The 17,398-nt window shown below is 43.1% G+C and overlaps 1 protein-coding gene across 2 annotated transcripts in view; it reads left to right on the top strand.

Annotated features, from left to right (window-relative positions):
• Positions 1-17,398, top strand: part of CCBE1 (collagen and calcium binding EGF domains 1) — a 100,370-nt gene that overhangs the window by 74,244 nt on the left and 8,728 nt on the right. For both annotated transcript variants that reach the window (XM_075021799.1, XM_075021800.1), the window contains exons 3-6: positions 940-992; positions 6,539-6,673; positions 7,399-7,536; positions 12,772-12,878. In XM_075021799.1, coding sequence (XP_074877900.1) covers positions 940-992; positions 6,539-6,673; positions 7,399-7,536; positions 12,772-12,878 — 433 coding nt within the window. The remainder of the gene's footprint in view (positions 1-939; positions 993-6,538; positions 6,674-7,398; positions 7,537-12,771; positions 12,879-17,398) is intronic.

Here is a 17,398-nt window from a genome sequence, read left to right as displayed (position 1 = left end):
TGTCCACAAGGCATGAAAAACTGTGAATTTGTAAAATACAGGGGTTTTCCCCCCTCAGACTCACGTCGACTTGATAAAATAGCACACTGAACAGCAGTATGCTTCTCTTGCAGCAGTCCTGGTAGCCACCAACATGGGACCCTTTGCAGGTCACCAGGCCCCTGCAGTAGGTAGTTCTCAAGGTGATAAGGGACACAGCCATTTGTAAAGGCTCCTCAGCACTGCTGGGAGTCCTGGTGACTTGATGTGGTTTGCTGCCTAGAAAGCAAACAAGCAGGTATAGCTGAATGCCTAAGTGTCATTACAGGCCAATGTTTCAGAAACATTAATTTCTCAGCACTGAGACTTTGTTCATATCGTGGGCACATAAAAAGCATCTGATCCTGTTGACTCTTTGCTGCAGTTTTGTCCCCGTCTATATAAGATACTATCCCTTGATCTAGTTGAAATACCCAGTATATTTCACTTATCACATTCCAGGTTTATTAAAAGATGAGAAATGACTGATAACATTTATCTTGTGTGTACTCATCACTGAGACTTACCCCTTTCTGCAAGTTTATATTGTAATGACAGATGTTTGAAAACGCCCTTCACCGTATCACGAAAATTATGACCCGAGTTGTGTATATGGACAGCACCGAGGTGCGCTGCATCCTTTCAACACAAGGGAGCAGCGTTGGGGTCGGCGCTGGGGTAGCCAGTCCAGGTTCCTGAGGGGGCTGGCCGTGCTATCATTTAAAATGCCTCATGGACTGAGTGGTGGGTTTCGATGTTGCGTTCTTTAATGCTGAGATGATACCTTCAACTGCAAAGGTCAGGATCCTCATCTTGTTTGGTTCATCGCATCCATGACCTACCTATGACTGTTTTTAAAGGCAGCACCAACCTTTAGAGAATATATTTATTTATTCATTTATTTATTTTATTGTTTTTCAGGAAAAAATGCTGTAAGGGTTATAAGTTTGTTCTTGGACAGTGCATCCCTGAAGGTATGTAATTTCACTGTTGTTACCCCCTGTATCCCCATGCATTTGTCTTGGCCCGTTTGCCCTGTTGTCCATACTGCCAGTTTGGAAGAGCATCCTGATATAATCACAGGCTCAGCCGAATCTCATGTGTCAGTGGAGGAACTGTTTCCAAGAAATTGTTGGGAAAATAAAAAGATCAGTGTCTTCCAAAAGTTTTGCTTAGCATGCCAAGCCTTGATCCTCTCCTAAGTACACGTGGCTGCACAGATCTTGTACCATGACCTGCTGCAAACAGAGGGACACATTCTGCTCTTGGCTAGGTATGTGGGAGTGCTGTGTGCAACCAGGAGGACACCCTTCCTGGCTGATGGCATTCCCCATGTAGCCCTTGGATCTAGCACAGCTGATTTGGCTTGTAAGTCAGCGACAGGAGACATCGCCAAATGGCATCTCTCTTCCACCACCTCTCCTGGTCATGTGCATGGCTTCATTGTCACCAGGGGCAGAGGGAGAAGGAGAATTAGGATAGTTCATGCAGTAGTGAAAGGGAAATGATGCCCTCCTGGCAGAGGGGAGCTGCCTGTACACTTTGCAAAGGCAGTACTGGGGTCCCAATGCTCAGACTTTGCTGCAACAAGATCTCACTTAGCAAAAGCCTGAGCTCTGCTGTCTTAACCCTGGAGGAGGCCTCTGTTGGGTCTACCCAGCCAATGGCTTCATGTGAGCAGTAACAATGTGACTTCTTCAATCACTCCCACCACTTTGTCCGATTTGGATGAAATTGGCTCTGAAATTATAAGAGCAGAGGAACTGTCAGGCAGAAGCAAATGGCCAGAGATGACAAGCCAATAAACCTTGTTTGCTCCAAAAAGCAGGTTAAAAAGTTGGTTTATGGTAACATAACCTTCTATTTGATGACATATGGAAAGCCTCAAGTTGACCTGACAGTTTTCCCAGTTTGGGTTGGTTATGTTTTGAAAAGAAAAGTGACAAATTAACATACTGGAGAAAGTCAGCTGGGTTTTGAGTTACAGTCTCCAGCCGACAGGGATTGTAACCCAAATTCTGATCCTGGTGCTTTTTTTTTTTTTAATTTGTATCTTCTTTGCTGCTGGCTGGAAACACTAGAACACTGGCTGCAAAAAAAAAAAAGGTAGAAAAAAAACAAAAAAAAAAGAAAAATCCCCACATCTTCTCAAAACCAGAATTGTGCATTTGCTCCTTCCTTGCGAAGAAACAGCTCATGGTGCCTGCCCAAGCACCAGGGATCTGGGTAGAGTTTGGGTGAAGTCAATACTCACAAGGAGTTCCTTGTCCCATGGTTTTGCAGTGAGTTTTGTCTCTGTGTGTGTGGCGTGAGATGACATCTCCAGTGCAAGACGGACACTTGGAGGAGTTGATTGTGCTGTCTTGTACAAGTCAGTTTCGTGCATAGGAGGCAGAAGTCCTGACTCCTATCACAGTGGAAAGAAGCCAGGACTCTACAGTCTAGCCTCCAGCTTTCCTATGGATTCTGACAGTTTTATATGCTGGTTATTCACTAAATATAATGGATACAACAGGAAAAGTAATAGGAGCAAAAATAAAATGAGAGCCATGGCAATATATTATTTATGACTTCTAATTTTCATCTCTTGAGATTTTAGGTGATTATGAAAGCAGCTTTTATTATGTACCCACTGACTTCACTTAGTCCTGTCTATTAACTGCATCTCAGTAACCTGAAAATTTCTGCCACTAACTGAATTTCTCTGCTGGCTGTGGCTTCTCTCCCTGTGTATCTCCATTCCCCCTTTTTCAGCTCAATTTCTATTTTGCCTTGAACTTCAGAGGCCACAGCAATTGCTATAACATCTGAGACAATATTGGGCCATCAGTATAGGGATAAGAAACATGATTCAGTGAAGCACTTGTTTCACTTATTCTGTTACAAGACATCACTTGGCTCTTCACATGTTGTTTTGGCATAATCTTGACAGAGTAGCTGTATGAAATGCATATCTTGACACAGGCACGTAAATACATTACAGATGTGAGTTTATTAGAGCACAACTGCACCTTTTAATCCAGTACTGGCAAGTCAAAGCCATGAGAAGTAGTTCCAGCCCTGTCTTCTCTGTGATTTAGCAGTGGCTGCAGAGAGGAGAGTTGGGAGAGGGATAGACCCTCCCTTGTCCACCCTCTTATGGCTGCCTCCGGAAGACACCGATCTCCTTCTTGGACAGCTGTTATTAAACCAGACTTTCCCAAAGGGTTGTGTCTTTGTCCATGTCCATCTTTGGTTTCTGTCCTGTTATTTGTCATCTGCCCTTGAAAAGCACCAGAAATCAGTGCAGCCCAGAGGAGCCCATGCCCCCAGGTTCTGCATTTCATTTGCTTTGGACTCACCTTCTTGCTCCGAGTTTCAGCTGCAGGGGCAGGGAGCAATGATCCTTAGGAGACATCGAGAGGAGTTTGCTTTGTGCGTCTGATTCCCCCTGTAGCATCTCTTCCTGCTCCACCTGACCAGCGAAACAGGTCAAAAAAGAGCTCCTCACCCTTTTCTCCTGAATGATCTCCTTCTTCTTTGCTTTGGAGACTCACGGCTCCAACCACGTCCTGTCTTATGGCATCGCCAAGAGTAAAGCAGGGACAGATGTAGTCTGGAACAGCTTCTTTTGGAGTGTACCCTCCCTACCACTGGTTTGTTACTTGAGTTTCTTGGCTGTGAATTAATTCAGAGCAACATATGACAGGCAAACACTAGTCAGATCTGCTCTTCCCTGACTAATGCTATTTCAGAAATTTCCTTGGTACAACTTTCCATGCTACATTGTCATTTGTGAGTTCATTGAAATATATGTAGAGACATTTGTTATTCTGCTTAGGTTTTTTGTATTTTCCTAAAGTCTGGAACAGCCTGATCCTCACCATGTGGCTTTGATTCACCCTCAAACCACATTTCCTAGGCTGGGCTGGCAGACAAGGGGCTTGAACATGGGAGGGCACGTGCATCCTTGGTTCTGCAGAGCACACGGAGGTGGTGCAGCAGCTTTTCCCCAGTTTCATCCCAGTTGTGAGGACTATTCCTGAGGGACTCATGCTACCTGGGACCAAAGCCCTGGGGGACGCACAGCTCTGTGATGGGGGACCTGCCTACAGGTGATTTGGGTTGACTGTGTGGGAAACACCAGCAGGGAGATATCCACCTTCTGGACCCTTACTAGCTTTGTATGAAAGTAAATGGAACAATGGTCTTGATAGAGCTCTGTTAAGGTGGATGTGAAAACTGTATTTAAAGACTAGTTACATGAAATATGGCAAAAGAGAGATGATCAAAAGATTAAAAAGAACTGATGTTGTTTATTCTAGGGAAAAGGAGGCTGAGGGGAGACATGATAACAGTGAACAAGTGAACAGTTAACAAGTGGAAACTTGCTGCAAGGGGAAAAGTAAACTATTCTTTATGGCCAAGAAGAGGACAAAAATAATGGGCTTAAATGGCTTTAAGGGGAGTTTGGATTAGATATGAATAAAAAGCTTTCTATAGGCAAGGATATTTAATCTTGGGAATAGACTGCATGGTGAGGCATCTCCATCCCTCAGGGATTTCTAGGCGCAGCTTAGATGAATGTCTATTAGGAAAGGTTTACACATAGCTAATCCTGCTTGTGGTGGGAGATGGTCCCTGCCAGTGCTGGTTTTTATGATTTTATGAGGGCACATCTATTCATGGAAGTGCAGGGATGGCAGAGCTCATTTTGCCTCCACTCTGAATAGGCTGAACATGGCACAGGCCAAATGCAGCATCTGCATGGCCATGCTGGCTAAGGAGCAGGCATATTCACCTCAGTGCTGGGCACACTAGTCTGTTCTCCATCTGATCTTATTTCAGTGGAAAATGAAAATTGCAACCATGCCCAGGAAAAACACCACTAATGCTTTATATTTGGGAGCATTTAGTAGTGCCAAATGTAATGTGAGTTTACAGCTCCGGCACCACCTAAAAAGCCCGAAGTAGCCCCCAGTCTGACTATGTTTGAAGGCAAGGGGCATGTTTTTCTTCCGTGCTTGTGCAAGGCTTTGCACTGTTTGACCCTGGGGGTATTGGAAGGGATCCTGGCACTGCCATTCACTGCCACAGCACTGACTTCAAGAGTTAAAATCAACACAGTTGTGAAGTAAGAAGGAAAGGATGCCTGCTATTCAAAAGGTGACAGGCAGAAGGGAGGAAATGCTTGGCACCATTACAATAGTATTTTTGGGTCTAAGGGGCTCTGGTGTGACATACAGCAGCTTGTAAGTCTCATTTGCTGCTTTTCTGTAGCTTGGCACGCTGTCACTTTTACCCCAGTGCTACACATGTGCTCTGTATACTTTGTACAGCAAATGTGTTTTCATTTGCTTTACCATCTATTAGTTCATTTTAATTGTTTGGAAAAATCATTGTACCCAGAGATGTCTGCTAGTCATTAGAGTGAGTCAATAATGAGTTTGGGGTTTAATTATTTTGTACTGTATATATGGAAACACAGTGCATTGCTGGGAACTCAATCGAAACACTTAGGTTTGGTTTAGATGTATTTGGTCTGGAGCAGGGACAGCTGTAGGCCCCCAGTACCCAGTGACTGAAGGGTCATAGTGACAACCATGTGGATGCTGTGTGCAGGATGATGTTCCTCTGAAATGATCACACAAACTGCCACTTGCTTTGGCATAAAACCCAACCTTCAGCAGCGTTTGCCTGAAGCTGGTTTTGAGACTAGATGCTGCTTCAGCTCCTGTCTTCTCCTGACAAATGTTCCCCATGGCACCGAAAAGCCCTTGCACCCATTGCCAGGGTATGCCCATCTACCCCCAGCCCTGCCACCAGCCTGATGCCAGGGGCAGGGATGCAAATTGGACCTTGTTTTGCTCTGGTATCCCCTCCCTGGACTTCAGCTCTGCTGCTATATAGCAGTGAAATCAGAAACAGATTCACTGTCCTTTGGGTTTCAAACTGGGACTTCAGTCTTTTGGGATTTCACCAACAAACCCAGCCAGCAACTTACCATATCCTAATCTGCACATTGCTCTTATTAAGAGTGATGATGGTTTTGTAACAATGTGTTCTTTGCTAGAAGGGTTATATCTGGCTTTGAACAATTACTGTGTGATTTTAATTAACTTTTCCTCATGATATACTTTCTGCCTGGATTTGGCAGTTAGCCTCACAATGTTTCACAGTATTCTGCATAGGAAATGTTGCTATCAGCATTTAAAAATTTGTGGAGGGAAACAGAAAAAAACTTTTAGGTAACTTAATATTTCTGTAAGAAGGATTCTTAAATTCTGCAAACTGGGAAAGTGCCCCTTGTTTAAAATCCAACTTTAAGAAATAGTCTAACTACTGTAAGGCTGTGATTAGCAATTACAATTTTACTATAATTCTTTGCTTATGTCTTATGAATGTTTTATTTCTAGGTTCCTTCAGTCTTTAAGAACAATGTAACTTGACTTCATTAATTAGCAGAGAGGTGAAATATTTGCTGTCAAAGTATCATCCTGCTACTGCCATTGGTATTTTTCCTATGTTTTTGTCTCTCTAGACTATGATGTTTGTGCTGAAGCTCCCTGCGAACAGCAGTGCACAGATAACTTTGGGCGAGTCTTATGCACTTGCTATCCTGGGTACCGCTATGATCGGGAGAGGCACAGGAACAGAGAGAAGCCATACTGCCTAGGTGGGTGGAAGTGTGTGTTGAGCTCATGTCTGGTTAATGATGTATCCTCCTCTCTCAGGTCTTTTAGGAGTCCATTTAGATCTGAAACTATTACAGAAGAAACGTGGGTTTTAGCTATGTTAAGGATTGCTTCCCAGAACTAGGAGATCTAAATCCCCTTGAAATTATTAGGAGGTAGTACCTAAAAGAGACATATGCACCCAAACACTTTGAAGTGTTGGGCTGATGTAATTTTCCCTTTATTGATTCCTCTTGCAGGTTTTGAGCCATATTTGGGGTTTTGGCCTGAGACGAGGGACATGAGTCTAACAGTAACCCTCAAAGCACTGTAGCTGGGCTTAATTATGAAAATAAATCCTTGGGCTTTGATTCAGATGGCCAGCATCTAATTCAGGACTGATCATTTACATGTGGTCCTTGTGTGGCTAGTCCTGCCCTGCCCTGGGTGGTTTGCTGTGCCAGGGAGCCAGGGTTTGCAGGATTGAGCTTTGTGAGCTTTTCAATGCAAAAAAAAATGATGAAGCGATGTTCACCGATAAAATGCCAGGTGTGTTAATAATAATGGTGCAGTTTGCACAGAGCTCCATCCCATAGCACCAGCAGTGCTGCAATTGCTGATTTATTTAACCACAAAATCTCCTGATACTTTTAAAGGAAGTCTTTTGCTGTATTTGAGGTCTGAAGCTTCTGGGTTTAAGAAGTTTTGAACTTTTGCTCCTCTCCAGATATCGACGAGTGTGCCACAAGCAATGGGACGCTGTGCTCTCAGATCTGTGTCAACACTATGGGCAGCTATAGGTGTGAGTGTCATGAAGGCTATACCCGGGAGGAGGATGGCAAGACATGCACCAAGGGAGATAAAGGTATATGCTAGTGGGGGTTAAAGGTCCTGGGCCAAAGGGCTGTCTAAAAGGCTGATCTGTCATAAAGAGGAACTGCTCCCTAAGCTACACTTGGAGCGGGGGATCCGAAGCTGGGATGTAGCTGATGCTCCTTGGAGAGCCTGGGTTGTTCACTGTGGAGAAGTCCTGTTGCACACACTCCTCCACAGTTCATGAGCTGCACACACACAGCAGTAAATCAGCAGTCACATCTATAAAGAAAGAGCACAAGCACACTGAAAGATATGGAAAGCATCTTTCCCTGGAGAGGTAGAGTGGCTGAACAGTGAAACCTGCCGTTACAGCTTCGGTTAGACCATTTCTGCTGGATCCATCTGCTAAAAGCCATATTTTGCTCCCATACCAACCTGGATTATACCTAGTTTGCAGTCCAGAGCTCAGGAGACACAGGAAAAAACATTTGCCAGATGCTGACCCTTATAAGCCATCATTAATTTCATCTTTTAATTAAATTATTTTCAGTAACTTTAATTTGTATTTACATGCCTACATCTGAGATTAGCAAATGGCCGTGGGGTAGGTGGATAGTGCCTCTGGGCACTCAGAGGCTCAGAAAAGGTGTGCCCGGGAATTCCACAGGCTTTTCAAGCATTGCTTAAATCAGTTGCTGAATTATGTTGAGTAACACTGAATTCTGCTGACCTGCAATTAGTTTGTATGTCTCCTGACTGCGGTCAGATTTTTTTCTTTTTTTAAATGAAAATTATATATGATGGGAAAGGGGTAAAAGTGAGGGCTTGTTCTTGCTTTTCATTCTAGGTTTCTAAGTATATATGTGTGCTGTGTATAAATGATTTTAATGTTTTTTACCTCATCCCAGTTATTAAATTACAGCATTTAGAGTACTGCAGATTAAATACTGATATGACAATTTAAAAAGATAGAGGGAAGAGAACAACCTGTACTCTGGAAAAAAACCAAACCTCTTTTGATGAATGGTGACTTAGCATAAGTTCATCAGTTAATGCCTGAACACATGTATCAGTGGGTGCTCCAAATCCCACTGGATGGCCAGAGCAATTTATAATTTTGATTTTCCTCTGAAAATATGTAACTGGAGCCACTCCATTAACTGTAATTGTTCCTTGTAGTTTTCAAATGCTTTTTTTCCTTATAAGTGTGGGGAGGGTCATAAAGGAAAGAGATATAACCTATATAACACTTTGCAAATAGGTTTTTTAGTTAACTTTTCCAGTGGCTCGTTCAAATTTCCTGACAGAGTGATGTCCAAAGCTTTCAGAATAACCGACCATTCAAAATATTCAAGGCTGTGGAAATAATTCTAATATTTGAAAAAACACCAATTTTACTCTGAGTGTTCATGGCACATAAAAATGTCAGTTCCAGTAGTTAATCTGGAATGAAATACCCACCATCTCTCGAGATATTTCCCAGATCAGCTGTGCGAAGCAGAGAAGGACACTTTCTGCTCAGTTACCCCGCTGAACTCCAACTTAATGTTACTAATTGCCAGACCTCTGGGGCAAATGAAAGAGGAGTTGGCCATCGCTATTTCGCGGGGCTTGTGTCCGTAACTCATGCCAAAGAAAACCAAGGTTTTCGGCAGCCGTGAGGAACAGGCTGTAGCAACGCACCACCCCGTGGTCAGCCCCAGCCCTGCACCGCCCCGGAGAGCACCGCATCCACGCTGGAGTGACTTTCTAATAAACAGATGATTTGCTTTTCACGGTAGCTGGAACACTTAAATTTTATTCTAAAATTTAGCGTGAGAGGCATGCAAACACACGTATCCCTCCCCAGCTCTAACCATGTTGCATGTTTCCCAAGAGTTACTATTCACATTTTCATCATGCCATGCCTGAAGGCTGCAGTCCAGGCACTTTTTTTAGCTCTGTAAGTGGGCTTGACCAAGAGCGTTGTTTGTTAGTGGGCACAAGAATAGGGAGCATTTCTCCCGCATCTGCAGTCATGTTGCATTTGACAGAGACAATACCGCTACATGCGCAGAAGGAGGCGAATGAAACCAGCTCAGCAGGCTGAGCCCAGATAATACAACACAGATGATCAACTCAACAGTCTCCATGCGAAGACCGCCTGCGGCACAGCTCCCTGCAGAGCTCTCCCCTGCCAGCATCTCCTTCTCTTCCAGCATCAGCAAGATAGAGTCTTCGAGCACATGCAAAGAAAACACATTGCTCCCCTGTGCAGATCTCTTATCGATAGGCGCCATGGGGCTCACCGGTGTCTCACCGAGATGAAAGGACCCCCGTCAGGACAGCAACGTCACATGTGAGCTAGACTTCGTGCTTTGGAAAGCCTTCATAAAATGGGGCCGGTTTAAGCCTTCTCCAAAATAATTTTAGTTTCCTGGTGTAGATCTGTGCAGTGGAAAGAGGCTATGTAAGTGCCTTGCTCAGTGCTGGCCAAACTGACCCTGGTAGGTGACCTCTGTTTCTTCACCGTGCGTGGGTGGCTCCATCTAATTGCTTCCTGCCCCCTCTGGCCTGTCCTAGGTGGCTTCTGGCTTTATCCGTGTTTTATTCTGGCTTTATTTGTAGTTTGGTCCTAATACAGGATTGGATGGATGGGGGCAGAGCAAATGTTTGATGGATGACTCCCTCCCTGGGCAAATCATCACCTCTGTCTGGTGTGAGTTAGGGGGATTCCACCTCTCTCCTGGGACACAGCTCATGCTTGCTTATATGACGCTGTTGGACTTCTTCCTCTGACAAGTCAATCCAACTGGATTTGCAGAAATCCCACTGGTATGATATTTCCCAAATATTAGCTGACACACACCCCCTCCCGCACTCATCTCCATGGATTGTTACAGCTCTGTTTTATCTATACTTGTCAGCCCCGTGTGCCACATCCTTCTGGAAGATAAACTGGATTTTATAATGAAACACGAGGCCAAATTCACCGCTTCTTAATCTGCACATAATTCCACTGATTCTAGTGGGACTGCATTAGGTTTCAAATAGCAGAGGGTCTGGCAGTTTCTCACTATGACTGTATGTTGCTTTCAGCAACATTTCTTAACACAATGTGTGCATGTTATGAGGGAACTCATTTGGCAAGATAGCTTTTAAAAGAAATTTTGGTTAAGACTAGTACCAAACGCAAACTTTATTGGAGTTTGAAAAAGAAAGGCATTTTTTCTAATGGCTCTATATGTGTGCATCTGTAAATCCTACACAGGTGCAAAACTGGACATGTCAAAACACTGATTTTTTTAAAGGAAGCTGAAAAATTGGAGAGGGAGGAAGAACTCCATGAGAGAGACACAATACTGTCTTGTGGTCAAGAGAAAACTTACCTTATAGAAATATCAAGAGGTATCTTGATTACAGCATAGCAATTCCTTGTTAAGGGGAAAAAAACCTGCATGGTGCAGTCTTTAATCTATCAGAGAAAGGTTTATGGGCAAAGAGGCTTTGGAAAGAGTCAAAGGCAAAATGATTAACATTAGAAATACAGCAGTGAGGAAGGAAACCAGCGGATGCTGTGTATTCAGGTATCTTCACACAAAGGCCAGAGTCCCTCTAGGAGGTGTTGTGGCCAAATAGTCTTGGAGCTAGCATAGCTGCGATTTGGTGAAATTCTACTATATGTTATACAGAGTTCATCGGAAAACCCCAAGTAGTACCTTTTGGCCTTAAATCTTTGGGCCATCTGAATACCGTACAGAAAGCTGTTCAGGTATTACCAAGCCATGTGCTATCAGGAAGGGCTAGAAAACTCAAACAGCAGTGTGCTTACTGCCATCAAAATGTTAAATAAATTGTGTCTTACTGTAATGCCATTGGACTGCAGCTGTGGGATCAGGCAGTTGATGAGTGGGGAAAACCCCCAAGCCTTTGCCTCCTAATCTTCTGATCAGTTCAGTGCTAATACCAGTCGTAATGTTGCTGGTCATTCCAGCATCTTGCCCTTACAGCCCTCTCCTACCTGACTAGGAGATAAGAGAAATTAATCTTTGTCTTCTAAAAGCAAGCATACCTGACACGGCATTATGTCCAATGGACTAACATACCAAAAATCAGTTTTTCCTAAATTTGTGCATCAGTGTTCCATAAGATGACGATCTGATGGCTGCAATATGCTTTACTGGACCCTGCAAACATTTAAAGTTAAGTACCACATAATATCTTTAGTATTAGAAACTTCTGTTTTTATTTAAAATGATCCAGATGTTTTCAAAATCAATGCACATTTCTGAAAAGATGAAGGACATTAAAGTGTGTGTCCAAGTGAGAAGTATAACACAATAGCTAAACACATTGTAATTGATCCTTTTTTGAAGATTTTGAAGATTTGCTGGCTTTAACCAAGAACACCTGCAGAGTTTTTCCATAGCAGGACGTGCTCTGAAAGGTCCGTGTTCAAATGTGTCAAGTAACCCTTCCAGGTAACAGTACAAGGCCACACATCATATGCAGAGCCTCAATACACGTGATGCTTCTCAACAACTATACATGGAAGGAAAAAAGCTCATCTAGAGTTTGCCAGTATGTGTCACCCTGTGTTTTGGAAACCACATTTCTCTTTAAGCAGACATCTGTTAAAACAATGCTTGTTTGACTGCAGTGCAGAAGCGCTTCACTGTGCTTGGGACTGGGAAAAGGACAAAAATAACATTTGCAATATCTCTTACAGTTTGAATCATTTAATGGAATCTTGAAAAGATCCCATTCATGCATAGTATCAACAGGTGTGCCCCTTTCTCTTGTGTAGATTTAAATCCTTGTCATTAATCTCAATCCCCATCTCTGCTCAGGCTGATTCCATCACATGGAGGAATAACCAGCGATGACAAAAAGCAATTTGTGCAAAGTGAATGAAATGACCATATTGTGAGGGATTTTACTGTAATTTATAGCATATGAAAATTTGCCTTTTGGGGGACTGTAAATCAGTTCAGATCTATAGGGTTAGTCTACCCTAAACACAAAGATAAAAGAAGGGGTGTAAACTTTTCCAGGTATTAAAAAAAGAAATTCTTTGGAGCCTGTTAACTGGAAACAGCTGCTTTAAAAATGAGCTCTGAGCTGTCCCTGCGATGTTTCTTAGCCTTACATAGCAATTCGCAGTTAAAGCATTAATAATGGCAAGATTCTTTCCTCTTTTCACAGTCTGGGGAAATGTAACAACTTTCAAGTTGCTTTTGCAATCACTTTATTAATTTCTTTCCTTTGGATCTTTATATTTGTGTTGGAAACTGCTTTCTTTCAGCGGGGCTTCCTGAGAAGTCTGAAAATGTGGCAAAACCAGGGACATGCTGTGCCTCTTGCAAGGAATTTCATCAAATAAAGCAGACAGTTTTACAACTGAAGCAAAAGGTATGAACGCTGATCAGCCATGTCTTTACCAGACCTGCATGTTTTATGACAACTGAGGTTAAATTTAAGTGTTTGGAGCTGTTGCTGCCATGTGGCTCTTGTGGCCATAAAGATGATGGCAATATATTTTAAAATCATGTAGGAGTGGCATCTCTTCCTCGTGCTTCTGTATTACTTGTAAGGAGACTGCTAACCAAGCTCGTGGAGCTGTGTTACCAAGCTCATGGTAACAGTCTGGCAAACACCCATCTCAGTCTCAGCCCAGGTTTCTTGGCAATCTGCGCTGGCCTCAGCTTTTCATTCATTCTGAATGCACAGGATTTTGGACTTGATCCACCTTTAGTATAAGCAAGTGCAAGACATTCTGCAGATGCGGGAACATGGGAGAACATGATTTTGCATTAATAGGGTGCTGATACAGATTCTTGCCAAACAGGAGGTGTGTGGCTAAACAAAAACATCACTAGCTTTGATTCTTTTAAAAAGGAAAAACCCTCAGCCCAACCTTTTTTGTTTTCACCTGTGTCCTTACAATTAGAGAATAATGCACTTAAAAACTTCCCCTGGCCTTTAACTTTAATTGCTCCTATATGTGGCCTCCTTTTGCACTTGAGTAGCACTGAAATAACACAGAGGCCCAGCCTAGAATTTGGAGAGGCAAGTGCAGGGCTGCAGGTGTAACGCTCTTTCTGGTGACATCTCCTTTGAACATTCAGGTTCTTTCAAACTGAAATGTTCTGCAGGAATATTCTTAGCAATTCATGTTGACAGGCTGTAATTATTTCACCCAGGGTGCTCGTTTAATTTTATTGTGGCAAAACACAATTTGGTGTATTCATTTGTTGCATTCAATATTATACATTCAATGTAATTTATATTAGGAAGAAAGAAATCTGCTTCACTAAAATGAAAAACACTGAGGTTAGATACTCTTTATCTCAAAAATCTCAAATGTCATGTTTTCCTTCTGAATCAGCATGAAGACAAATATAGAAGTAACAGAATTTAATGTGTGATGGAAATTCTGTTTTTCAAACAAATGGTAGTAGGCAGGTTAAAAAAGGATCTGTGCTTTTGGGTGGCTGATTGTCCAGCCACACTCCATGATGCTGAGCAGGCTCACACTGACCTCCAGGGAGGGATCTGGAGTCACACAGTTGGCCAAGTCGTTTGCTGCAAGAAATGATGGAAATCAATGGTCTGAATTAACAGGAAGTTATCTATGTCTAACTTCCACTGTTAGGTGCCTGTGTTCAAAAGTCACTCCTGGAAAAATAAGACCAATTGATAACTGTCACTGTGGGCAGTTGTTACAGTAGCTGTGGCCAAACTAGGCAGCTCAGTCTTGCCTCATAGCTAAGTCCTGTCATGGTCCATAGCCTAAATTTTTCCCAAGTATCTTCCTAGTGGGACTCGATCTATTTGGCATCCTCAGGGGGAGCCCACTGCATTGTGCGTCACACAGACAGAGATGGAAGAGATGCCCCCTGATACCCTCAGCATTTTTCACCCCACAGACAGGAAAGCTTTTGCCCATGCTGAGAGAAGATCTGGCCTTGTGCTGCTTCTCTGCCCAGGGAGATATGAACCCCCATGTTTCACCAGCCACTCCCCATGGCCAAGTTCTTCTAGGGAGGACATCGCTCAATATCTGTGGTTGAAGCTGTTCTGTTTTGCACAGAAAAATTCATTTCTGTCTGCCAGAGAGACAGTTTATGGGAATGAGTCTTCAGTCTTGTGGTTAAGGCTTTCAGATTTTATGATCTTCATGCAAAATTATGTTTAGCAGTAGAGCCTGTGAAGGATCCAATCCAGCAAACGCTACAACTGGGAATTGGGGTATGCTTCTGAAAGTGGGAGGTGTGGTTTTGTGTCTCCTTAGGAAAGAACAGGGGTGAACTCAAGTCCTGCTACCTCTGGTACCTTTTTGGAGGTTTGCAACATCCACTCCAGATCCAGGACAGAGTAGTTCCAGTATCAGGAACAGAAAGTCACCTTGCACGGTCGTCCAGTGGGATGCACTGTCCCAATATACTAGGGGCCTGTGGGCAGTCCTAGGTTGATCTCAGACTTTGCTGGAAGGAAGAAGAGTGGAAAGCTGAAAAACTGGGGGAAAGATATTTGACATGCTGACACACAGCCAACAATTTAAAAAAAAAAAACAAGTAAGCTGGATCCTATTGCACAGATGTGTTTAAACATCTTAATTAGAAAGCCATGTTCCACACCACTCCTGTCAAGCACTGTCAAAGTCATCTAAACCACAGATCTCCTAGAAACTACCCAAAACTCCAGATGCAGCATGCAACACAGCATATGGGAGTCTTGTTTCTAGTACTGCCTTTCTTTAAAATTTACCCTCGCTAGTATTTGCACGCACATGGAAAAAAAATTATTTTGCAAGGGCCATTAAGATTTGGAGCTGTAAATGGAGAAAGCCAAGGTCACCCTGGACCAGGATCCTGGTTCATTTAAAAGGTGAAACAGAAATTGGGCCAGCGAGTATAGCAAGTCCCTAAGAGGATGTGACTCAACATCAAAACCACATGGTTTGGCCCCAGTGTATGTAACAACCATTTTCTTGCCAGAAGATATCAAAAAGCAGTGAGCTAGACCAGAGCCCGGGTATTTGGCACTCCTAGTGTCTGCCTCAAGCCCAGCTGACTCAGTGGGGAAGCATGTGAAGATGCTTTCACAGCAGCTATGTAATTTCTTTTTTAACTTACTAAGTTGTTACAACAGCCTTGCTGGCGGGAACAAGTCAATATTTAAGCAACAGAAAAGAATACACTTCCAAATCCTCTTCATGATGAGTCTTCACCACTAAATGCCCCTTTTAACTCCAGCCTGGCCATTTGCAATATAGCCTGAAGAGTATTCATGACAGGGACTACATACTAAGTGACCTCTATTTATCAGCTGGGATAGCAACAGAGCCCCAAAATAGGATCTGGTCAGAGATTTAAGTACAAACTCTAAAGAGGACATCAATTAATCTGTCACTTAACTGTCACCACCCCTAAGGAGAAACACTCACTGATGACACTGAAAATATTCTCACAAAAACCGCCCAAAAAATATAATGCTCTCAGGTAGTCACAGGATTTAACTCCATGTCTCGGTTTTAGCATGGCAGCGTTGGCACTGCAGAGCCCTTGGTTGATTTGTGTCATGTAGTGGAAGTTTTGCAGCATGGTGCTCCTTGCAACCTTCCATTTGTACCCAGCCAGGACCCTGCTCTAGACAGGGTGGACGTACCTCCAGGAAACAAAATTTTGCAGTGTGCTGACCGGAGCTGGCCAGTGGACCTCCCTGTGCTGGACCCTGGCCAATGTGGCTGTGAGAGCCCTCACCTACTGAATTTTCCTCTTCAGCCCTAGGTGTAAGGTGCTGTGGCCCATGGAGTAGCCCTTTATCTTCAGCAGTCCCACACTTTGGTCTGTGCTGCAATGGCTGGGATGTTGGCTGAGAAAGCTGCAGTGTTATTGGTAAACAAAGCAGATGTTTTTCTTTGGAAAACCAAACATGACAGCCCACCCCACAGCAGTAGGTGTGCTGGATCCTCATTTTCTATGTGAGCAGATTCAATAGGAGTAAGCACGTAAGAAACACCCTCTGTGGTTTCTGTGAAGTGCTGACCTCATCCAGTCACTGACTTCTGTGGGGGTGGAGTAAATCTACCAAATTCTTGTAAGACTTACATCACGTCACTTAATTTGCCTTTAGTGCAGTCATCTTGTCTTTGGAACAGCAATGCTTTCCAAAACCTGAGTCACAAATGGCTGATATATCCTTGTATTCCTGTCATCGCATTTTGAATTCCAGTCTGAAAAATCAAACTGATGTTTCAGAAATGCCACCAGGAACTGTCTCAGAATTTCTGACTTTTCTTTCTCCCTTTTGCTTCCTTCAGAACTCTTCTGTGCATCCAGCCCCAAACTGCAAGCACCGCTGGCCACCCTTAAAGTGCATTCCTTAAGTAATAACTTGTTTGCCAAAAGAAATTTGCCCAGTTATAGTATGTACTGCAAGTGCATAGCATTATTTTTTTCCTGTGCATTACAAACATTAGGTTTGCACTAAGGGCAGGAGGGTGTATGTCAAATAATTACTGAAACAAGTAGGAGTGTTGAGAACAGTCCAGTGCAGGGAATTCCAAATAGCTGATTAAAAGCATTGTCAGATAGCAGGAGTCATTATGTATTTATTTATTTAATCATTTAATCACTTAGTAAATTATTAATTATTAATCATTTATTAAACATCATTTATTTAACACAGCTCTCCCACGCAAATGTTGCAGAATCAAGCATCAAGTTATCCAGTGAGCCAAATTCATTCAGGGAGCAACAAAGCTGACCCAGGGATAGATCTGCCCTGGTATTGCTGAAATAGCTGTTCAGTTCCGTTTGGCAGAGCAAAATTCCGAACACTACATGCACCCACTCACCACTAATAAACTTCTTTCCTCACTTCAGACCAGCCTCCTGGCTTGCCATCTCCCTTCAGCTGCCTCCAGA

Source organism: Buteo buteo, chromosome Z, assembly GCF_964188355.1.
Source record: "Buteo buteo chromosome Z, bButBut1.hap1.1, whole genome shotgun sequence".
NCBI classification, from domain to species: Eukaryota; Metazoa; Chordata; class Aves; order Accipitriformes; family Accipitridae; genus Buteo; species Buteo buteo.
Note: the sequence above shows the minus strand (reverse complement) of the source record. Positions and strands in the feature narration are given on the sequence as shown.